The 23,813-nt window shown below is 38.1% G+C and overlaps 3 protein-coding genes and 1 long non-coding RNA gene across 5 annotated transcripts in view; 2 read left to right on the top strand and 2 right to left on the bottom strand.

The window, feature by feature from the left end:
* Nucleotides 1–497: 497 nt before the first annotated feature.
* On the bottom strand, nt 498–15,087 carry LOC122333371 (WD repeat-containing protein 49). Of its 2 annotated transcripts, XM_043230947.1 has the most exons (17): nt 14,902–15,087; nt 13,531–13,728; nt 13,302–13,448; nt 12,740–12,862; nt 12,499–12,670; nt 12,366–12,412; nt 12,107–12,244; nt 11,018–11,206; nt 10,100–10,291; nt 9,006–9,245; nt 8,777–8,941; nt 7,646–7,795; nt 7,221–7,405; nt 4,546–4,685; nt 3,610–3,749; nt 2,668–2,884; nt 498–996 (listed from the first exon to the last, which is right to left on the bottom strand). In XM_043230947.1, exons 2-17 carry the CDS (start codon nt 13,663–13,665, stop codon nt 839–841), a joined length of 2,538 nt encoding a protein of 845 aa, XP_043086882.1. In that variant the 5' UTR covers nt 13,666–13,728; nt 14,902–15,087; the 3' UTR covers nt 498–838. The 2 variants fall into 2 exon arrangements, with proteins under 2 accessions (XP_043086882.1, XP_043086881.1); XM_043230946.1 differs by having other exon boundaries at nt 12,499–12,862.
* Nucleotides 1,528–7,374, top strand: LOC122333373. The gene is made up of 4 exons (XR_006248623.1): nt 1,528–1,790; nt 2,433–2,466; nt 4,569–4,752; nt 7,244–7,374. It is a non-coding gene; the product is annotated as an uncharacterized LOC122333373 (long non-coding RNA).
* Nucleotides 15,088–16,848: 1,761 nt separating the features above from the next.
* LOC122333365 (chemokine-like receptor 1) lies at nt 16,849–18,955 on the bottom strand. Its single transcript, XM_043230938.1, has 2 exons — nt 18,863–18,955; nt 16,849–18,109 (listed from the first exon to the last, which is right to left on the bottom strand). Exon 2 carries the CDS (start codon nt 18,083–18,085, stop codon nt 17,105–17,107), a length of 981 nt encoding a protein of 326 aa, XP_043086873.1. The 5' UTR covers nt 18,086–18,109; nt 18,863–18,955; the 3' UTR covers nt 16,849–17,104.
* Nucleotides 18,956–20,311: 1,356 nt separating this feature from the next.
* Nucleotides 20,312–23,813, top strand: part of lrrc45 (leucine rich repeat containing 45) — a 12,966-nt gene continuing 9,464 nt past the window's right edge. Inside the window, exons 1-5 of the mRNA XM_043230930.1 lie at nt 20,312–20,426; nt 21,361–21,614; nt 22,375–22,436; nt 22,509–22,579; nt 22,881–23,059. Coding sequence (XP_043086865.1) covers nt 21,383–21,614; nt 22,375–22,436; nt 22,509–22,579; nt 22,881–23,059 — 544 coding nt within the window. The 5' untranslated portion in view covers nt 20,312–20,426; nt 21,361–21,382. The remainder of the gene's footprint in view (nt 20,427–21,360; nt 21,615–22,374; nt 22,437–22,508; nt 22,580–22,880; nt 23,060–23,813) is intronic.

Below are 23,813 nucleotides of genomic sequence, written 5' to 3'. Positions count from 1 at the left end.
AGCAGCTGCTCTGAAAGATGAAGAAGATCCTGGAGGAAGTGTGAGCCTCAGCAGACGTCTAGTTCTCCGCCGAGCGTCTAGACAGCTGCAGGAGCCCAGAAACACACCCAGCTCGCTCGGGAGCTTCAGTTAATCGCTTGCTTTGGCTCGGCGAGGGTTTAGAGACGGAGTCAATACAATCACTGCTTTTAGTTTAGTTTTTTGGGGGTTGTTATTAAGGTGAGAAGCGAGTGCAGACGTTCTGATCGGGATTTTCGGTTGCATTCGTTAGAGTGAAAATGCAGTAAAAATTGTGAAATATTTTTACAAAGTAAAATAGCTGTTTTCTATGAGAATCTATGTTAAACTGTCATTTTCTACCATAATTAAGGCTGACTTTTCAACATCATTACTCCAGTCTTCATTGTCACAGGATCCTTTTATTGCATTGCATTATTTTATTATGCTGATTTCCTGCTCAAAAAACATTTATTATTATTATTATTATTATTATTATTATTATTATTATGATGATGATGCTGAAAACAGCTGAGTAGATTTTTTTCAGGTTTCTTTGATGAACAGAAAGGTGAGAAGAACTGGATTCATCTGAAGTAGGATATTTTTTGTAACATTATAAATGCCTTTCTAATCGCTTTTGATCGATTTAAAGCATCCTTGCTAAATAAAAGTATTCATTTCTCCCCACTCCTCCCAAAAAAGCCAGCTTTTGAATGGTATAGTGTATATAATGTTACAAAAACCTTTCATTTCAGATAAATGCTGATCTTCAGATCCTTCTATTCATCAAAGAATCTTGTAAAAATGTACTGTTTTAAATATTTATATATCATAATGCTCAAAATAAACGTGACTGGTACAGTGTTGATATCAGAGAGCTCCAGGTCACCCGCACTAAAGCTCGTCCCAGTGACCTCTGAACTTTCACTCCGGCAGATGAAACGTGATTGGCTGTCCTCTGTCCTCTCCTCTTCTTTGATTGGACCGGCGTGTTCTCTGTGGAGGACATCGATGTGTAATCACTGGACGTCAATGACTGACAGATTCTAGGTGTTTAAACGGGATAGTCATGTGATCATTTTAAGAGGTCATCTTGATACGGTCTAATGTGACCTTTGAACTCCAGAAGTAGTGTTTAATGAGATAAATGTGAGCTCTGCATGCTGTTCTCTCTTTAACTCAATCAATAGCATGCTTGTGATCTACTCCTGTTTAGTGTATGGTTTTTATATTTCATTTTTAATTATATGTTTTACTTCATCTGATGCAATGGGCAGCGAAAAATAGTAAAGCAAAGGCATTTCAAAATAAGAGTCCACTTTTTCATACATATATATATATATATATATATATATATATATATATATATATATATATATATATACTAAATTTAAACATGCTTTGCTAGTAAGAAATAGTGATTCCTTCTTAAATGTGTGCACCAAATCTGTTGAATTAAACTAAAACAATCTTTATTATGCATGCTTAAAGAATGACTCCAAAGTCTTCTAATGACCGCCAGCCATATTAAGAGGCCAACAGAAATCTGATCTGTGATGGTAAATGAGCGTGTCTCTTTAAGACAGGAGTTGTGTGAACAGACTGAAGTGATCTTCTGAGAGAGTAGGACTAGAAATGTTCAGACATCTCCAGAAATAATAACCAAAGGAGGCGTCTCTCTCTCTGGGCTTGTCTACCTTTCAACACGTCGCTGCAGTTTTTGCCAAATGCTTAAATGGCAGATATATCTGACCACCGACAGCTTTCAGCCGCACGAGGACCCTGATCAAGTAATCTACAGACACACACACCGGTTAATATACTCGTATTTGGAGAATTAGTTGCAGAAACTAACATTTTTTGCATATAGGCGTTCTTAAAAGAATATAAATGTCAAATCAAATAAGAAAAGCTTTCAAAACTAGTGCTGTCAGCTGCGATTAATCACATCTAAAATAAAAGTTTTTGCTTACATACTATATGTGTGCGCTCTGTATATTTATTATGCATCTATAACGACAAAAACACATGCATGTATTCATTTGAGAAGAATATATTGTTTATGTATTCAATATACTTACGTATAATAAAGCATATAACAATAAAAATATATTAATGTATAAAAGTAAATATTTTTATGTGTGTATTTATATATAAATAATGTAAACAAAAACTTTATTTTGGAATCGTGATGAATTTTTGACAGAACCTATTTCAGCCTATATTTATTTAAAAATATATATTTTATTAATTTTAATAAATACAAAAGTAAACAAGTAAAAGACTATATAGACAAATAATATTTAATACAATTATTTTTGCTGTAAAAAGACAAAGAAGAAAAACCTCTGATTCAATAAGAATATATAACAATAATCATCATCATAATACTACAGTTATTACAATAATAATATTATTTGATGTGTTTGTAGGAGGCGTGGCTTTGGACACTGATTATTCCGGGAGGTTAGTTTTTCTGAAATCATACGCTTTGATTTGGCATCAAACCTTAAAGCTTGACTTTTGTGCACAGCTGAATTATAAATGTTTCCTTTACAAACGCTGAAAGATGAGCGCGCGTGCATAAGTGGCCAAATCCTGTCTTTCGAGAATCATTTTATGACAGCAGCCGGGGGGCAAAGGTCAGCCTTCGAGAGTCAGTTCTACCTGTTGTCTTGATAAGTGTCCGGTCGCTCAAATCCCACTGCTGCTCCTGTCCGAAGCAGCCCACACGCCTTCCCTGAGCGCTCCAGAGACAGGCCCTGCGGTCCGCCGAGACGCTCAGGAAGAAGAGCCGGGACCCGTACGCCAGCACCTCGCTGCTCGCTATCGCCCCGTCGTGACCCCTCCACGAGTGCATGAGCGCGGGCAGATCTCCTGCGGACTGAGAGACTCACATGAGCTCCGATGCAGCCTGACACGCACGGCTTCACGGCTTCACCCGATCGAGCGCTGCATCCTTCATAGCTCAAACAAGTCCACTGCGGCCGAGTCAAGCGTGTTGAGGAGAGACCGGGCTGTCTACGGAGGCTCGGGTAGCTTTGAGTTTGTCTTCTTATGGGTTTGACGCGCGAAATAACCCTTTAAGTACACGGCTAATGTTTTGCAGTGTTTTGCATGACTTTTCATATAACTGGATGATATGTGACCCTGGAGCACAAAACAAAGTCACAATGGTCCTTTTTTTTAAACTGAGGTTTAAAACTGACCTGAGAATTGAATAAATAACCTTTCCATTGGTGCGTGGTTTGTTAGGATAGGACAAGAGTTGACAGAGATATTTCAAAATCTGCTTTAAAGTTGTCCGAAATGAAGTTCTTAGCAATGCATATCACTAATCAGAACTTAAGTCTTCAAAATATCTTCATGCAGCATGATTTTTACTTAAAATCCTATTGGTTTTGTCATAAAAGAAAGTGCATCATTTTGACCCAGACATTGTATTGTTGGCAATTTCTACAAATATATCTGTGCTGCTGATGTTTTATTTAACGTATAGAATACTCAGTGTTTTGACATCGCTACAGTGATTTAAACCGATTTGTTAAATGCTTGCACACAAAGAGAAGCGGTTATTTTAAGTCACCGGTGTGGATGCAGTGCCCTTACCTCGGCGTCTACAGCGTACCGTGAGATGTCCCAGACCTTAATGCATCCGGCTGTGTCTCCGGTGACCAGAAGACCGTTTTCCTGGTCTGTGCTTAAACCCGTCACGCTCTCCCCAGATCCGTCCGGCGCGTAGAACCGTCCTGCACCGGAAAGGATCAGATCATGAATCAGCTGTGAGCTACGCCGAGGCTGATCGGACTTTTTTGCTTTTTCATTGCTCTTTGTGGCTCCCAACGAGTCTACTGTATAATACTCACCAAGACTGCAATAAATACAGTAAAACAGTGAAATATTATTGCAATTGAATATATTGTAAATGGTAATTTATTGCTGTGACGCAAATGCTGAATTTTCATCTTATATGCTAATTTGCTGCTCTAGAAAAACATGCTTTATCATCAGTTGTGCTGCTTCATATATTTTTAGTTTTGTTTTGATAAAAGAGAAAACCTCAAAAGAACAACATTTATTAAAATAGATATAATGTTTGTAACACTATAAATGTCTATTTTGATCGATTTAAAGCTGAATAGAAGTATTCATTTCCGCTTTTTAACTTATTAGCCCCAAACCTTTTAATGGTAATCCACAAAAACATTTTAACATTGAAATATGAATAGGTAAAATTTTTAAATATGCTGAAGAGAAAATGTAGTGCCCTACACGACAAAAAAAAATGTATTTAAACTTTAAAATATATAAAATTGTTATTTTTATGATTTTTTAATTATATTAGTAGAAAACAATATCTCACAATATTACAGTTTTGCTGTATTTTTGATCAAACCAATGCATCCTTGGTGAACAGAAGAGACTTCTTTCCAGACTTTTTCAGCAGTTTAAAGTGTATATTGTGGTTTCTGAAGTGAAGTGTCTGTATTATAGTGTTTGAGATGTGCTACGTTGTCATCAGCCGCTCTCGGTCATTATGTTTACCGTAGTTGTGTCTGGGTCCGCAGACGCTCCACCAGCAGACCCATCCTTTCTGTGAGCTGAGCAGCACCGCGCCGCTCCTCGGAGGACTCCGCTGGGCTCGTCTCTGCAGGAACAGCAGCTTGTGGACGGGCAGACGAGCTCTACACACACACCACATCACTCCATCAACTAATACACCAGAAACAGTCGTAAAAACCAAAACAAGAAGTATGTTTGGTTGGGACAGCGAAGTTAAAATGATTCAATTCCAAGATTATAGACTGTTCAGAGACGCGTCGAAATCAAAATAGGGAATTTAGAAGTCTAGCAAAAACGGCATGTTTGGTTTCAAGGGTTAGAGAGAAAAAAAATCTGAACTGTGAGGAAAAGTTAAAAGAGTGTGATAGGAACTAAAATCAGAATTCATTTATATCTCAGATTTCTGACGTTATTACTCTAAACTGTGTGATATATTTTCTCGGGATTGACATATAAACCCACAATTACGAGTTATACAGCTATAAAGAGGGGAAAAACATGTTCAGTATTCTGTCTTTAAACCTTGCAATTGAGTTTATATCTCGCAATTCTGACCTTTTTATCGCAATTGAGTTTATATATCGCAATTTGGACTTTTTATCGCAATTGAGAGTTTATATATTGCAGTTCTAAACTTTTTATCGCAATTGAGTTTATATCTCACAATTTGGACTTTTTATCGCAATTGAGATTATATCTCGCAATTCTAACCTTTTTATCGCAATTGAGTTTATATCTCACAATTTGGTCTTTTTTATCGCAATTGAGTTTATATCTCGCAATTCTAACCTTTTATCGCAATTGAGAGTTTATATCTCGCAATTCTGACTTTTTATCGCAATTGAGAGTTTATATATTGCAGTTCTAAACTTTTTATCGCAATTGAGTTTATATATCGCAATTTGGACTTTTTAACGCAATTGAGTTTATATCTCGCAATTCTAACCTTTTTATCGCAATTGAGTTTACATATCGCAATTCTGACTTTTTAGCGCAATTGAGAGTTTATATATCGCAATTCTAAACTTTTTTGCGCAATTGAGAGTTTATATATCGCAATTTGGACTTTTTATCGCAATTGAGAGTTTATATCTCGCAATTCTGACTTTTTATCGCAATTGAGAGTTTATATCTCGCAATTCTAACCTTTTTATCGCAATTGAGTTTATATCTCACAATTTGGTCTTTTTTATCGCAATTGAGTTTATATCTCGCAATTCTAACCTTTTTATCGCAATTGAGTTTATATATCGCAATTCTGACTTTTTATCGCAATTGAGAGTTTATATATTGCAGTTCTAAACTTTTTATCGCAATTGAGTTTATATATCGCAATTTGGACTTTTAACGCAATTGAGTTTATATCTCGCAATTCTAACCTTTTTATCGCAATTGAGTTTACATATCGCAATTCTGACTTTTTAGCGCAATTGAGAGTTTATATATCGCAATTCTAAACTTTTTATCGCAATTGAGTTTATATATCGCAATTTGGACTTTTTATCGCAATTGAGAGTTTATATCTCGCAATTCTGACTTTTTATCGCAATTGAGAGTTTATATCTCGCAATTCTAACCTTTTTATCGCAATTGAGTTTATATCTCACAATTTGGACTTTTTTATCGCAATTGAGTTTATATCTCGCAATTCTGACTTTTTATCGCAATTGAGTTTATATCTCGCAATTCTAACCTTTTTATCGCAATTGAGTTTATATATCGCAATTCTGACTTTTTATCGCAATTAAGAGTTTATATCTCGCAATTCTGACTTTTTATCACAATTGAGTTTATACATCGCAATTCTAACCTTTTTATCGCAATTGAGTTTATATCTCGCAATTTGGACTTTTTATCGCAATTAAGAGTTTATATATCGCAATTCTGACTTTTTCTCGCAATTCTGACTTTTTCTTGCAATTGAGAGTTTATATCACACAATTTAGTTATAAAGTCAGAAAACCGAGACAAAAACATTTTCTTGCAATTTCGAGTTTGTATCATGCAATTCTGACTTTTTCCTCAGAATTGTGACTTTATATATTGCAATTTAGACTTTGTAACGTGCATTTTGCGATTTTTATGTCACGCAATTTTGACTTTCTCTGAATTTTGACTTTTCATTTCGCAATTCAGTTTTCAAAGAATATTCTTTGCATAGAACCAGTTGCAAAACTGTATAAATTAAGGCCAACTAACACAAAGACTAACAGTTTTTCCTTTAAAATACACTCTAACGATCTTTGCAAATAGACATTTTATACTTTTTTTTATTTTATACTATTATTTTCAATGATTCTCAGCTCTCAGCACATAGGATTTTTACTGATAATCACGGAACATTAATTTTTACCATATTATATATATATTTCAAGGTTATTATGCACAATGCAGGGATATTATAAAGAGGCCGTTTTATACTCTCACGGTCATTTATCCAGGAACATTTAGTTTTGTCTCATTTTGCACCTTCTCTCTGACCGTTGAAACCAAACGCACCGTTTATGCTAGATTTATATTTGTAAATGAACTGATTTTAGGATTGCCGAATACTTATTTCCAAAAATAGTTTAGGTGCACCGGGAAGGAATTTAGTGTTTAATATGTGCACTCAATACATAAAAGCAATTTTTTTTGCCGTCTGATTTCTCACGGACTTCTCCTGCTGGTTCGTCTGCAGTCGTGTGATGGGTTTCTGCAGAGCCAGGCTCCATACGATGATCTCTCCATCATAACTCCCAGTAGCCAGAAGTCCCAGACCTGGACAGTGATCCATGGCCAGGATATCCTCGGCGTGCTGACGACCGGACTTCCAGGACAGGTCTGCGTTTACATAGACGTCCTGTACCCACAGATACACTTCAGTAAGCGTCTCTGAGACCTCCAGTTCTGCTGTGTCAGACCACCATTAAAACCCACTCTGTTGTCGCAGGCGTCTCGAGGTACGACCACAAAAGCACACGCCGAGTTCAACAGAAGCAGAAGAAAATGCACTTTATGTGTGTATATCCTGGCTGAAAGCCCTTTTCGCTTTTAAGTAGCCATTAAAGTGTGCATGCTTGAGACATAAACCGACCCTTACTTCTGAAAACGCAACGCTATACTGAGCGATCAGTCGACTCCAGCCTGTGGCTAGAAGCTGGTTGTCATGGTGACAGATGACCCCGGTGACCTCTGCATTGGAGACGGGTTCTAGTTTATGAAGGATGAGGCCGTTCAGTAAGTTCCACACCTGCAGCAAGAGAACCAGAAACAGTAATATTGCGAAATATCTGTAGTGCTTTCTATTTATTTCTGTGATTTTCAGCATCATTACTCCTTCACAAATCATTCAAATCGATTTGATTTCTCGGCTTTGCATCCTGACTACTACTAAAGACTTTAATACAACTGCGCCATCTTTGTATTTAATCATGAATGGAAGAAAGCGCTTAGCGCAATAGATCAGCAAGTCACATTATTGCCGTGTATTGGCCTGAAAAACATGCTTTTTTTAAGCAATCTGTTTATTGAGATGCAGCAAAGTATAACAATGTTGTACAACAATATTGCAGTTGCATCTTTTGAAAAACATGCTAAAGTTTGAGCATAAGAAACATGCATTTACATTTAGGTATTTAGCGGATGCTTTTATCCAAAGCAGCTTACAGATGAGGACAACCGAAGCATTTAAAATCTACAAAAGAGCAACGATTTCAGTCTCAGTTAGTCTAAAGCACTATATATATCAAGGTTTTTTCTCATTTGTGCAAAGATAAGCAGCGAAGATCAAGTTCAATGAAGATATTTTGAACATTTCTTCTTTCTATTAGTAATATGCACTGCTAAGAACTTTATTTTCTCGATATTTAGATGTTTTGTGAACCATACGTCAATGTTAAGCTAATAAATAAAACTCAATTTCAAAACATAGACTGGGGTCACGTATAATAAATAGAATAGAAAAAGAACCGAGAATGCTAATTTTAGAGCGTTAAGTGTTATAAGTGTTAAAAGATAAAATAGAGTTAGAATAGAGAGGTCAAATAGAGATTTTTAGTGAGTTCTTGAAGATGGAAGGACTGCTCGGATCAAGATGGGCGGATCATTTCAGCAGGAATTTAAGAGACAGATTTCGTTGATTTTTGGAAATTTAATTCTGAACACCATTGGAGAGTTTAATGCTTTCAAAGAGTTAAGTGACTCTTTGCTGTTATAAACTTGACACGCTTGCCTTGATAGTGCCGTTGGTGGCTGCGGAGATCAGTCTGCGCTGATGTACATCTAGTGCCATGCAGGAGACCTCCTCTGTACCGTGAGCGTCCTTTATCTCCATCCTCTTAACACCGGTCTTCACATCCCACACCGTCAGGGTGGAGCCGGCGCAGGCTGTGATTACCTGGACCACAGCAAAGTAAGAACCCGGTCCACGAAGCATCAATCGCACGAAGCCAAACACCGACCTGCTGAAGACGAGGATTATAGAGAGCGCAGGTGTAAAGCCCGGAGCGGCTGCTGGACTCGCTCCTGCGCAGATCAAGCGCGGCCAGATACTCTCTGCAGGTCACCAGGAGAACTGAGTCCGGGCTCAGGAGCAGAGGAACGCCGCCGTGCTCCGGGGTGAAGCCGAGATGGATATTCGGGAACTGAAGGCGAACTGTCTTTAAGCACCGCTGAGAAGGAACGTCCCATATTTTCAGCACCTGAAAGAGAACCGTGCATTAACTTTGACTTTTAATGCATTTAAGAGATGGTTTTCTTTTCTCGTGCCAACAGCCATCAAACTGGCATGAAATTTTAAATGCAAAAAAACACCCTTGTGTTTGTTTCTTCAACAGATTTAGAGAAATCTTCACGGCGATGCCACAGAAGCTCTCTTTCTTTCCTTTTTGGAATCATTCCTTCTTTACAATTGAAGAACTTTCTTTCGCCTTTGTGAAACCAAACGGTTAAGGTTCTTCATGAAACCGTTTAGACAAAAATGTGGCATTGTGAAGCAGCTTTTTAAAGAGTTTTTTAAGAGTGCGGTGAAAGGGTGAGACTCTCAGAGAGTCTGAACAGCTGATAAAAAACATCGCAGTAATCCACAGCACGCCAGGCCATCAGTTTATATCTGGAGAAGACAAAAGCTTTGTGCATGTAAAGCTAAATTTCTCGAGTTTTTTTCTTTTGAATGAAATTTTTCAGATAACGTTTATTTTAGGGTGAAGAGAAAAGTTAGGATAACTTCCAACTTGTCTTATGTTGGGGTAAGATATTTAAAAAATGTAAAGGGTGTTTCAAATTAGTTATTGCAATTAAGCATTAAAACATAGCAACAGTGACAAGGTGATTAATATTTGAAACAATGGTTATTTATAATTATGTCTGACACACTGTATTTGCAAAAAAGCTTGACATTTTTTCTTAAGATGCTCTTAACAAAGTACATGAAGACTACATGAGGATAGAATTGCACTTAAGATAAATTCCAGGAAGTTTGAAAGAATGTTCCTAAGAAATTTCTTCGTCTTGAGATTTTATATAGCTCTCTCTGTGTAGCAGGAGGAAAACTAACAGCGTCCTTGGAGTAGCTGAAGATCTTGCCCAGTGCTTGATGAATGAGCACATCCACCACGGCGGTCTGGTGACCGCGCAGAACCGCAGTCGGCCGGGAGGTCACGTATCGGTTCCAGAGTGTGACGGAAGAACCCGCTCCAGCCGTCACCAGCAGACCCAGACAGAAGCTGAAGTCAAAACACTTGACTCCCTGCAGGAGGACACAGGCAGAAGGGATTTCTTATTTGTGACCCTGGAGCACGAAACCAGCCATAAGAGGTGATTTTTTTTGAAAACGAGAATCATGCATCATCCGAAATCTGAATAAATGGGATCTCCACTGGAATTTGAAGGTGCAAAAAATCTAAATGTTGAGAAAATCATCTTTAAAGTTGTCCAAATGAAGTTTTTAGCAATGCACGTCACTAATGAAAAATTACGTTTTGATATATTTACGGTAGCAAATCTTACTGGAACGCGATCTTTACTTAATATCCCAAGGATGGTTGGTATAAAAGAAAACCTTTTTTCCAGCAATTAAATCTGTGACTACTGTGGAGGCGGCTCATTACTTCTCAGAATATTACAAAATGGAAAACGCCGGGGAGTAGTCCGTTTTATTAAATCCATCAAAACAAGTAAATGAAGACTTTTTATTTGGGTCTGGACACTCCCTTTAAAAATACCACAACAACAACCTCTCTGAATCATGAGAGTCTATTTAGACTTAAATGCTCTGTACTTTCCCACAGAAAACACCAACCCTTTGAAGCATGACCTACCGTCTCTCTATCTATCTGACCTGTCTTGTCTAGCCAGTTATCTATGACAGTGGGAATTATCGGTTGGCGTTAATCCTATACGTATGATGTACAGTAGATTATGCTGACACAGTATGGCACAGAGGCAATAAGGATATTATATACCGTACAATCACCTTCTCTACTCTCCAGATGTATTCCTCTCTCTTCTGACCCACATCAGAGATGACCACAGAGCAGCCTGGACTTTCTGATGAAGTAATAATGAGCTCGTCGTGCGGCTCGTACAGGATTCTGTTGATGGGCTCACCGTGGATCCTCGGGATGTGCTGATATGAGACCAGTGTGCTGTGTGCATGTATGTCCTGTATTTAAGAAACCAGTTTGACGATGCACAATTTCAGATGTAGAAGAAAACGATTTAAAAGAATAAACGTGACCCTGAAGAAGAGGTATATTCAGAGCAATAGCCAACAATACATTGTGTGGGTCAAAACATGTCCAAAAATCATCAGGTGATGTGTTTTTAATTCCCTACTGTAAATACACCAAAGCTTTATTTCTGATTAGTAGTATGCATTTCTAAAGGTCAACCCTAAAGGTTTAGATTTTTTTGCTTCCTCAGATTCAAAGAGACAAATATTGCCCTATCATATAATCAAAAATTCACCTTTATGATTGCTTTTGTAACAGTTTTGTTGACAGAAAAAAATGAAAATGCTACAGTAAAAACCTGTTAAATGGTTAACGGTAATTTTCTGTAAACTTTACAGGGAAAAAAGTAAACTGACTTTCCCAGAAAGTGAAGTTTTTTCTTTAAAATCAAAGTTTTTTCTCATCAGTTCTGTTCATTAGGGATGCATGTCACATGTAATGTTGTTAAATGATTGTTTATTCCATATTTCACCATGACGGTGTTTAGTGTTTGTGTGTATAGACACTGTATGACTATATATGTTCATATTTAAAAGCTTGCGATGAGCTTTGGTTCATCATGTGACTTTCTCATCACCGCCTGCATTCGGTGGTTATCGGTGTATTTCACTTTAATAGTTTGCTCTATTAACATTATATCACTTAATGAAATTACGGTATATAAAACAGTAAAACTGCATTTTTTACGGTAGAATTTCAGCGTAAATTTTACAGACTCGTGCAGTGCGTGCTCACATGTATGGAAATTTGATCATATATTTTTCTATTCGTTCTTGAACACATCTTCGGGGTCGAGCTGTCTACCCTACACTGAAAAAGCACACACTCACTGGCATGAAGATCTGAACCGGGCCCGTCTGGTCGGTAAAAGGCATTTCAAAGAGGCCCTTGAAAGGCTGAAGAAACCACAGCAAATTCACGGAGCCTCTGTCATCGCCCCACATCAGCACACACTTCTCTCCTGGAGCCTGGAGACGGGATCAAACATGAGTCACGGTGAACTAAAACTAAACCAAAACAGCTTGGAGAATTAGCCAGCTTAAAATAAACTCCAGTTCAACACCGGAGCACAAAATGTCAGCAGCCTACCTCTGTGTCATACCAATAACACAGAGCGGTGGCGATGTGACTCAGTCCTGGGAAAACACACACACACACACACACAGAGGTCAGCGTGTAAGCAGAAAAGCTAACATCTAGCCTACATCCGACAGGCTCGTACCGAACAAGTGAACCTGCTCAAAACTGCATGCGGTGGTAACGTCAAAGAAGTGTACGGCTTTGCTCAGGGTGGCCACGGCGATCTTGTGAACGTTCCCTAAGTAGACGGCATCGGTGGTCCAGCCCTGGAACCTCTTACGGCGCTGCCTTTTATTAAAGGGTCCGGCGCACATCTGCGGAGACGAGGGAGAGGTTTCAGACTCAGAACGCATCCTTCTGGGTCTGGAGTGTTGAGGCGTCACCTCCAGAGGCTTTATGTTGTTCAGGTGTCTGCTCCACACTATAAGAGTCCCTCGCTTGCTGACGCTGATGTACCGCATCGGAGGAGACTGACTCAACGCCAAGACTCGCACGATCGGCTCTTGCTGATGAAATGAGACGGTTTACAGTTAGAGTGGTATAAACGGTATGAATACGGAGCGAAAACACTAACGAACGGCGAGAATGAATAGATAGATAGATGACAGATTCACGGGCATTATTAAAAAAGTATATAAATGTTAACGACTCGTAACGTTTTTACTATTTGACATGCATTCTCTGAATATTAGCGCCATTTTGATGAACCTTTGTTACAGAAAGCTGGACATTTTATTGTTTTTAGAATATTACTGTTAAAAGGAGCATTGAAATTATATTATATATATGCATTATATTTCGAGTGAAAAATAAAGTAGGGCTAATAAAGTAGGTCATTTCTGTATTTTCTGTCTGAGTAGTGATATGCAATATATATATACGTATATGCATTTTCTATGTTTTATGTTATTTGATGTATTTTTGATAGATGGATGCAGCGGTCACCTTGTTGTAGGTACAGTGGTGTATTGAAGGCTGTGAGATGGGGATGTTTTCGCAGGCCCACATCGAGTGTGTGATCTGCTTGTAATGCTGCAGGATGAAGTTGTGGAACGTCTGCCATCCTACACAACCATCGCAGGAGATGTCCATCTGCACAGAAGAAGACGCGCCTGTAATAAAGCGAGTCTATTAGTGATTAGTGAAGCCTGATGAGTTGAAGAAGAGCACCGGCCTCGCTGAACAACTCCTCCACGTCTCTTCTCTGGTGATCCCGGCCTGTCGCTGCTTTCAGAGAGGAGAAGAAATCCTCGAAACTCATGCAGACTCTGGCTCTTCTGTTGGGTTTGGATCTGAAGAACGACTGCATCAGTGACCTCAGGTGAGTCGACCGCAGCGACGCCAACAGACGCCCGCGCTCCGGCCCGAGAAGCTGAGAGAGGGAAGACGTGGGGGAAACAAAGGCATACGGCGTATATGAGCTACACAGCTTTGATTTATCAAAATGACATCTCCCTGAAATGCACCGAGAAAAAGAGAGAGGCTTCAGAAGAGCAGAATAAGGTTGAGTAGAGAAACAGAGACCTCCTGTGGAGCGAAGCACAATTACAGTCAGTGCGTCTTCAGCATATCTGAAGCGTTTACAGTCAATCTTAATTAGAAGAGAAAAACTATGTTTTTAAAATAAAAAAAAGCTTTATTTTCATGCATCTAATCAAACTGCATTTTCTACAACCTGTCATACGGCTAGTAAGTACTGATACGGTTTTCAAACCATGTTTCATGATAATTACAATAAATAAACTACAAATAAATCATTATGCATTAGAGACTGATGATAAGATACACACATGTACATTCGAATTGTTCACGTAGATTGAAAATTACATAATATATATATCAAACGTTAATAAAAAATTATATATGTTTTTTTTTTTCTTGCATGCTGTACCACACTATTTGTACCAAAATTCTTTATATTTATTGTGTTAGCTGTATTTTTAATTGTTTACCTAAATCAAAACACATTCAATTATTAACTGGAACGCATTAAATAGGTTGAAACACACAATGAAAAAACACACGTTAAAAATGAATCTGATAAACCTGATCTCTTCATATTTAAAATCGACAGCGGCATCCTTTCCAGTAAAATCAGTGAAAGTCAATAAGTAATTTCTCCTGAAAGCACGCTCTTGTTGCTTTGAGAGACCTGACAACAAACCTGAACCAGCTGGAAAACTTCCTGATTTAACATCACGGCTGGACAGGGTCCATGCAACTCCATTCTATAAAAACTATAAATATTACACAAAAAATGCAGCGAAGAGAGCCCTGCATCACAGACAGGTATCTGATGTAATATTAATGCTGTTAACATAGAAACCCAGGTAATAGAATTCAATGCACCGCACCACGCATCATCTCTATCTTATTCAAAGGTGTTTATATCTTAAAGATAAAACAAATAAGATGCTTATATACGTTTAAAACCCTTCACAGTTCTGACTAATGTATTGCTCATAAAAAATCACGGCGAAGGAAAACATTTCTCTATTGAAAAACCAGATATTTGTTCTCCAGAGCGGATGCACGGTGCTCTTACTGCTGAGTGCTGCTGGGGCTTTCCTCCTGATAGACCTTCCACGGGTCCTGCTGATGTTTCAAAGAGTCCATGTCTGAAAACAACAAGAGATGCACAGTTCAAAGCTGAGAAATAAAACACGCAATATCGTGCAAAAAAAAAAAAGGTTGTATTTTCGCGCTCGGTGTGTTTTTGCTGTCTCTCAGATCCTCGACAAGGAGACTTCTAGATTAATCATCTATTAGTTACTAAGACGATGTCCTACAACAACAACACAGTTAAGGAGGACAGAAAGAAGCCCGTTTGGGAGCTCAGTAACATTTATAAGCAGAAACAGGTATAACAATGCACTTTATGGAACAAAATGACTTTTTTATGCCAAAAATCCTTCTGTTGCATGAAGACATTTAGTAAATTTCCTAGCGTTAATATACAGGAACATTTATGATTAGTAAGAACTTCATTTTGGATCAATATTCTCGCCAATACATGCATTTCTAAAAACTTAATATTGACTTTAAAGGCTATTTTCTCAATTTTTGTATTCGCTTTTAAATCTGAATATCATAAATCAGACCTTTATGATTGGTTTTGTGGTGCAGGGTCATTTATTGAACAACATCACCATTATTATTATTATTATTATTATTATTATTATTATTATATTATTATTATGTTATCATGTAAATGTAATCCCTTTTCTCCCTCTCTTTGTGACTGTTTTCTTTTAGTTTGTGATTAAGCTTAAGCTACACAAGTAGTTTTAATATACAGGATGCAGCAAAATATTAAATTCCTGACTGTAAGAAATAATCGTTTAATGTGTGTCGTGTGTAACTGTCGAGCTTCTTGCATTCGAAAAACAACATCTTTAAAGTTAACATAACGTTACACAGCCTATAAACGCTCTTTCATGTGTGATAAACACGCTATACTACTCATAAAAACCTCGAGCAGTCGTCTTGCTTCTTGTCAGATCATATTTGGTTCATCTGAAACCATATTCGGTGAGTTTTTGAACTTAATGCATACAGTAACAGATACAGTACGGCCTCCGTCCTCAGGGGGGCGGCAGAGTCACAGTCAACGACGACAGAGATTATGGGGATATTTTAAAAATAAATATATTCAACGGGTGGCGGTTTGCGATGTTACGCAAAACATCGGAATCTTTTAGTACGGGTAAAATGACCGGAAGCGAACGGCACCGGAAGTCGCGCACATTCGAGTTGCTAACCACTGCGGTGCTTTAAGTGATTGTTTTCACCCTTCTGTCTTCTACTTGTGTTATAAATACACGTTCATTTAAACGTTTAATAAACGATTCCATTTAAACACCTCACAAAAAAATTGGCCAAGTAATGTAAAGGTGTGTGTGTGTGTGTGTGTGTGTGTGTGTGTGTGTGCGCGTATGTGTGTGTGTGTGTGTGTGTGTCTGTGTGTGTGTGTGCGTATGTGTGTGTGTCTGTGTGTGCGTATGTGTGTGTGTGTGTGTGTGTGTGTGTGTGTGTGTGTCTGTGTTTGTGTGTGTGTGTGTGTGTGTGTGTGTGTGTGTGTGTGTGTGTGTGTGTGTGTGTGTGTGTGTGTGTGTGTGTGTGTGTGTGTGTGTGTGTGTGTGTGTGTGTGTGTGTGTGTGTGTGTGTGTGTGTGTGTGTGTGTGTGTGTGTGTGTGTGTGTGTGTGTGTGTGTGTGTGTGTGTGTGTGTGTGTGTGTGTGTGTGTGTGTGTGTGTGTGTGTGTGTGTGTGTGTGTGTGTGTGTGTGTGTGTGTGTGTGTGTGTGTGTGTGTGTGTGTGTGTGTGTGTGTGTGTGTGTGTGTGTGTGTGTGTGTGTGCCTCGCAGCTAAACCAAATTACATGACTGCATTGCTTCCTTCACAACCAATTTATGTTGCTTTCCTCTGTCTTTGTGAATATATTAATGTATTTATAGGCATGTGAAATATTTAAGAGAAATACAATCACTTTGAATGGTTAGAACAAGAGGTTTATTATATTTTCAAGCACGGATGTTATGAGTAACCCAAATGATCAAATAAAACCGTAGACATTTAATAGCTGTTTTTACAAGTCATTATATATATTTTTAATGATTTAAAGTAATTTTTTTTTTACTTGTAGATTTCCGAACTCAAACCTGCGACACAAAAACAGTTACACTGATCGTTAAAGCCGAGTCATTTCTTTAATCACACTCGAGAAGGAATAAAGAGAGATTGGTGAAGTTTCAGACAGCAGCAGAAAGCCCGTCTTCCACGGAAGTTGCTTCGGCGGCGCTTTCCTCGGCGCTCTCGGTTTTCGCAAGAAATGAGCAGCGTTTCTTATTGTTCATGAATACGTAGATGAGCGGGTTCAGGAAGCTGTTGGCGCTGGCCAGAATGTTGCAAACCAGCAGGGCCACGAAAAGGGAAAAGCTGTGATTAGATCTGTCCAACACTAGCAGAGAAACGATCTGAAACGGCAGCCAGCAGATGAAGAAAGCTGTGATCAGTAACGCCACGACCCTGTAGGGCTTGGTGAACCTGAACGTTTGGTTTGCTCTAAGTTTACGGATCAGGATGAAGTAACAGGTGAAGATGATCAGCAACGGAATCAAAAACCCAAAAGTGAAGTGCATGAGCACGACGGTGTGGTGGTGCTCGTAGTGGATGTAGCATATGGCGATCGATTGAATGTTTATGGTGATGCTGAACTGCGCAGGAGGAATGCTGAGCGACAAAGACGCGATCCAAACCAACACGACGACCGCCGACGCTTTCTTCACCGTGCGCTGGTTCTGGGCCCAGACGGGAAACGTGACGGCGAGGCAGTGGTCCGCGCTGATGATGACCAGGATGAAGATGCTGCTGTAGATGCTGAGGTAAGCCACGAAACTGTGAAGGCTGCACATGAACGGCCCGAAGTTCCAGCTCTGCTTCAGCCTGTAGTCGATGACGGAAGGCAGAGCTGCGCAGAAAATGAAGCCGGACAGAGCCAGGCTCAGGAACCAGGTGGTGTTCACCGACTTCTTCATCTTAAAGCCGGTCATCCAGATCGCCGCGCCGTTTCCAGCGATGCCCAGAACACACGTGACGACGGTGAAGATCACCGTGGTTACGCAGGCCGCGTCCGTGCAGTAGCGTTCAGGATGCAAGTGCTCTTCTCCGGCTAAATCGGAATATTCTGCATATTCTGCATGTTCGTATTCTGAATGCGTTGCGTCTTCCATTAGAGCTGAATGGGATGCAGAGCTCTGTAAGGAAAGATTAAAAGCGCATTTCCGTTTGATGCAATGCATGAAATAACAGGACAGGTTCTGCTTGAAGCGTAAAATATATAACTTTCCAGAAGCTATCGAAAAACGCCACAAGTGCAATGTCAGCAGAACTGCTTCCCTTATTGTTCTTCCACGTACTGCTCGCAATGCTTCTGATTACATGCAAGCCTATGAAGGGAAACATGCTTTACGTTTAGTTATTTAAAAAGATATTAAAACACAGAACACAAGTGGAATGCTATTCGTTTTGTAATAAATCTGATATCCGCCACCTGGAAAAGTGGTAGCAGTCAAATAAATAAATATTCTATTGCAACATGGAAATGTTAATCATATGCATCTTAATTCTTTTGCCGTCCGTCTTTAAAATTCACCCGAAAACAAGTGTTTATTGTATGATTATATTTGACCCTGGACCACAAAATTAGTTATAAAAGTCTTTTTTTGTTAGCAATAATGGCCACTAATGGTTTGTTAGGATTTATATATATATATATGGAGAAAATTGACTTTAAAGTTGTACAAATAAAGTTCTTAGCAATGCATATTATTTATAAAAAACTAAGTTTGGATATTTACAAAATGTCTTCATGGAACATGATTTTTACTTCATATCCTAATGATTTTTGCCATAAAAGAAAAACAGTGCAATGTAGGTTTTGTGATCCAGGATCTAATACACATTTTATCTCGATCCTTTGGTTCTGATATCATCTGAAGATATCTTACCTCACAGAGTCAGCTTCACGATGTCGTTTTCTGAGGTTTGCTTTTGATATTTGTATTTATACAGGAGCAGAGCCCCCCCCACCGAACGCAATTTCATGCAAAAAGCAGATCTGAGACTCTGCACTTCTGCTAACAACGCCACTGTTCCTTTTGTCACTGTTCGACTTTATTATTATTGCTGTTGCTGTTATTTAAATAAATGATTTGACGTTGTGTTACAGTAGAAACGCAATTAAAATATCCCTTGCAGTCGACACAAATAGTGCACGTTACCAATGGAGACCAAATGAATTCATATTTAAGGGTCATATGATGCACTTTTATGTTTTTCTTTCTCTTTGCAGTGTTACAAGCTCTTACTGCACAGATAAGATCCCTAAAGTTAATATCAAATACTTTTAACCTGTTTTCTGCATTGCAAACAGCCTAATCATTTTTAAGTAATCTTTTCCTTTTCAGTGATTCAAAAAAACAAGAATCGTGTCTGATTTTCTGCTTTTATATCCAGAGCTAGAAAATGAATAAATTAATTCATAAAATAAAAGTCCTCTGATTGGTCAACCAGACATTAAACCTTTCTTCTGCTTTCTTAACGTGTTTATCACAACTATATTTAATCGCTTTCTCATTAAACGATCAGATTAACGAATGGATAATGAATAGACCCAAACCTTCTTTAACAACCTGCATAAGAAAAGTTATTTTCCCGTAACCTAAATATGAATTAATTCACATCTTTGGCACGCAAGAAATTCATCTTAAATAATATAGATATGTAAAGCCATGACATTATCTCATATCAGTGTTCTACATGGCCACATTTTAATTTTTTAAATGAAATAAATATATAAATAGCCATTATAAAATAGTCACAAGTATCCATCCCACTTATTTTTTTGTTTTATTAGTGATTACTAAACAATTATTATTAGTAGTTTTGTATTGCTTTTTTTAACCTTTTTTTGCTGGATTTTTCCTAATTTTATTAAATAAATATTTTTGTTTAATTTCTTTGTTCTTCTGAAGGAAGATATTTTGAAGAAAGTTTGTAACCGAACTGTTTTGGTTCACCATTGACTTCTTTAGTAGGAAAAAAAATACTATAGAAGTCAGTGGTGACACAAAACAGTTCGGTTACAAACTTTTTTCCTTTGAGTTCATGCAGGTTTGGAACTATTTGATTGTGATAATTATGACAGAATTCACATTTTTGGGTGAACTATTCCTTTAAGTAGCCCGCGTTGAAAATAATCGGACGTTTTATCTGGTCAGCCAGTTCAACTACATCTGAAAAACTAACGTTAACTTTGTCAAACAATAGTCTATAGCTTATGTTATCTCACGTTGCGGAAATCTTGTTAAATTGACTTGTTTCTTGTCAGGGAAGACTAAAGGACTCACTTAAAACTACATATCCCACAATTCCGCTGCTTCAAATCGGAAGTCGTTCCGCTTCCTGGATACTTTAAACTGTCAAACGAAACAATAGTGAAGGTGCGAGGCTGATCAACATCTGCTGTCAAAACCCTGCATAAAGTCATGAATTTTAACATCGGAAATAAAGGTCAGTTGTGTCTTTTATCACCGTTCATTTAATGTTAACCGAGTTAAATGAGTTTAGCGCGTGAAGTGGCAAATACAGTCGGAGCTAATTGTTGGTAAACGGCGAACGACTGCTTTAAGTTTATTTTATTTTTTAAACTTATGAGCACAAAATGCATTACTAAAAATCTGTTAATTTGCTTTTTTGTTTTATAACCTCAAATCTCTGTACTGAGTGTCCAGTTAACTTTACAGTGTAGTACTTCTTTTAGTCATGCTGGATTTATGTAACGATGAATAAAACTAAACAAAAAAACAAAAGTGCCTGCATCTGATCTCAATCTTGTTAAGCATGCAATAAGAATATTACAAAGCTTTTCATGCAAACTGATTGCAATTCCACTCATTCCTTCTATTTTTAGACTTTCTATTTAAAATGCATTATTAAAATATATTCATTTCCTTTTTTGTTTCTTTATCATGCATTTTATGATTAGACACTAGTAAAAAAAATTCCACTAGTTTGTATGACTTCTTTTTTTTTTAGCCATGTTGAGTGTATACACCGCAAAAAAGGCTTGGCTTAGTATTTTCTTATCTTGCTTTTAGTCCGAATATCAGAAAATGTTTAAATTAAAATGCATTTACTAGATTAGAAAAACGAGGTGACATTCAGTCTTTTAGTATTCAGTCTTGTTTTCAGTAAAAATGAAAAAAAAAAGGGCATTTTGCTTGCAATAAGTTAATTTAAATGCTAGTGGGGTAAAAACAATATAATTAACTTATTTGAAGCAAAATGCAATTAATTCAGTCTCCTTCCCTCCTGAAAACAGCAAGATAAGCCTTTTTAAACGCATAGAGATTTAAGTTGCATTCATTCTTTTTGTATTTTGATCACTCTTGCTCCTTCAAGCCACACGTCTCCTTGTCTGCGGTGTGTTTTCTCTGCTCTTCAGGTCAGTGAGAGGTCAGACAGTCATGGAGGACTTCAGGAGGTCGTACCTGAGGCTGTGTAAGGAGGGAGGAGTAGAGGCTCAGGAGTCGGTTCTGGCTCAGCTGCACGACTCCAGAGCGCTGCCCGGCGCCTGCAGACTGGACCTGAGCGGTCAGAGCATCACCACGGACTCCTGCGGCGTGCTGGGAAGAGTCCTGCAGGGCGACGCCGTCTTCACCGAGGTCCTCCTCAGCGACTGCATGCTCAGCGAGGAAGGTGGGCTCTGTCGGCGTTTTACGCTGCACCGGGGCTATTGCAGTGTGACATGCTTTGCTTAAAAAAAGAATTTTGGCAGGTGGTAATAATTATTAATTTACAAGCCAAAGAATGAAAATGTGATGTTATTGTTATCGTTTCAGGAAGATCAGCTAGTATTAACATTTTACTAATATTTGCATTGAACAAATGACTATTTATGGATAAAATATGCATGAAATTAATATTGCATTGTTATAACAAACCCTAAATTTAATGGCGTTTGTAAAAACGACTGTTTTGCAAGATATATTAGCAATTATTTGTGCATAATAAGATGTGCGTAGTTACCATGAAAGTAATGCTACGGCGTAAAATCCAAAGAATGTAAATTTTGCACAAACAAACGATTTCTGCGTCGTGACGTTTTCGTTAAAACTTGTTTTGTTAACACGCATCGCAGACACAATGTGCATAACTGAATGAAATGAAAATAATGCAACAATGTAAAATACGAAGCTAGAGTTAAAACTTGTAATGAGGAAAAAGATAATGACAAGGTTAGTAAATCATGTACAGTATGCAAATGCAGTGCGAAGTAAACAAATAAATTCATTCCAAATCTCGCAATATATTAGATTTTACTAACATGCTTTTTTTTTAAAGATCGTACTCTAAGTTCTTTTGTCTTGGGATCTTTTAGATGAGGGCATTAATGATCATACTGATATATTTAATATTTGATTTCTACTCAAAAGCGCTCTCATTGATTCATCTGCAGGTGCCAAGCTGCTATTAAATGGGCTTTGCTCCAACACCACAGTCAAGGTTTTGGATCTGAAGGTACGGTTAGGGTTATAACATATACTTAATTGACTCTGTAATACACTTCCTAAAGACATCACTTGGTTTCAGGGGAACAACATGAGAGGAACAGGAGCGGAGGCTTTGGGACAGTTATTAGTGAGGAACAAGACGCTGCGCAGGTGACTCACAAAACACACGCTAAACACCTCTGAGCTTACTGAGACTTCTTGAAGCACTCGTGCATCATTGCTCTTTTTTTATTTTGATTGCTTTCGTAGTCGCTTTGGATGAAACTGTACACTTAAAAATGAAAAAAAGCAAATACCTTGTTGCTAAAATGCACTAAAGTGTGGCTGCTCTGAGCCCAACAAAGTTTTGTGTGAATGCGTTCGTTCCACCTCTGCGTGTGGACAAGAAGAGAAGCCATGTCCCTTAAGCTCTGAGTCTGAAAGTGAAGGTGTTGCGCGCGCTGTGCTTCAGGCTGGTGCTGGAGTGGAACGCTCTGGGGATGTGGGAGGAAGGCTTCGCTGTGTTCTGTGAAGGTCTGGCCTCCAGCGCTTCTCTGACCCAGCTGGACCTGCGCAACAACCAGATCAACCACCAGGGAGCGGCGGAGCTCTGCGTCTCCCTGAAGAGGAACGGCACGCTTCAGGATCTGGGTGAGGAGGGAGCGCTCGCTTCCTTGAACTTATCAATAACTGAGAAAAACCTGTATGTCAGAGACTTTTTTCTTCATCAAAAATACGGTAGAAATTGTGAAATATTATTTAAATTTAAAATACATTTTTCTATGTGAATATCTGTTGAAGTGTAATTAATCTCTGTGTATTTTCTGCATCATTACTCCAGTCTTCAGCGTCACGTGATCGTCAGAAAATATAATAACACATATCTGATTATTAGCAATGTTTAATTTATGAATTAATAAATGAGCATAAGTAGCAGTAGAAATCTTTTCTAGCGTCTTTTAACGCATCCTAGCTGAATGAAAATATTTATGTACTTTTTTTTTAATTAACAAAAAATTTGGTTGACAGTCTTTATGGAATTAAATTATTACGAGTCACAGTGCTTTTAGCCGTACAGACTTTGTTAAAACAGCCTTATCGTGTTATATAACGTATAATATATATATATGAAAACTTCATTTCTGACTTTAAAGGTGATTTTTCTCAGTTTTTCGATTTTTATTTTTTGCATCCTAGATTTTCAAATAGTTGTATATCAGCCAAATATGGTCTGATCCTAACAAACCATTAATAGAAAGCTTATTTATTGTACAAATGATTTTGTGCTCCAGGGTCACACGTACCATAAAGTCATTCTTTTGTAATTTTAAAATGATGTCTTCTGGTCTGAAAGAGATAACTTGACCCTAAGAAGTCTTGGATGCTGTGTTCTTGTTGTCTGGTG

Source organism: Puntigrus tetrazona, unplaced genomic scaffold, assembly GCF_018831695.1.
Source record: "Puntigrus tetrazona isolate hp1 unplaced genomic scaffold, ASM1883169v1 S000000270, whole genome shotgun sequence".
In the NCBI taxonomy this organism is placed as follows: domain Eukaryota; kingdom Metazoa; phylum Chordata; class Actinopteri; order Cypriniformes; family Cyprinidae; genus Puntigrus; species Puntigrus tetrazona.
The sequence above is the reverse complement of the archived record's forward strand: the minus strand, read 5'-3'. Positions and strand labels throughout refer to the sequence as shown.

Coding starts and splice junctions, on each gene's coding strand:
- LOC122333371 (XM_043230946.1), bottom strand. CDS start 13,665: ATGCAGTCGTTCTTCAGATCCAAACCCAACAGAAGAGCCAGAGTCTGC. Junction 12,245..12,365: donor GTTATTGGTATGACACAGAG/GTAGGCTGCTGA, acceptor TCCCGTCTCCAG/GCTCCAGGAGAGAAGTGTGT. Junction 11,207..12,106: donor CGGTTCAGATCTTCATGCCA/GTGAGTGTGTGC, acceptor TCTTAAATACAG/GACATACATGCACACAGCAC.
- LOC122333365 (XM_043230938.1), bottom strand. CDS start 18,085: ATGGAAGACGCAACGCATTCAGAATACGAACATGCAGAATATGCAGAA.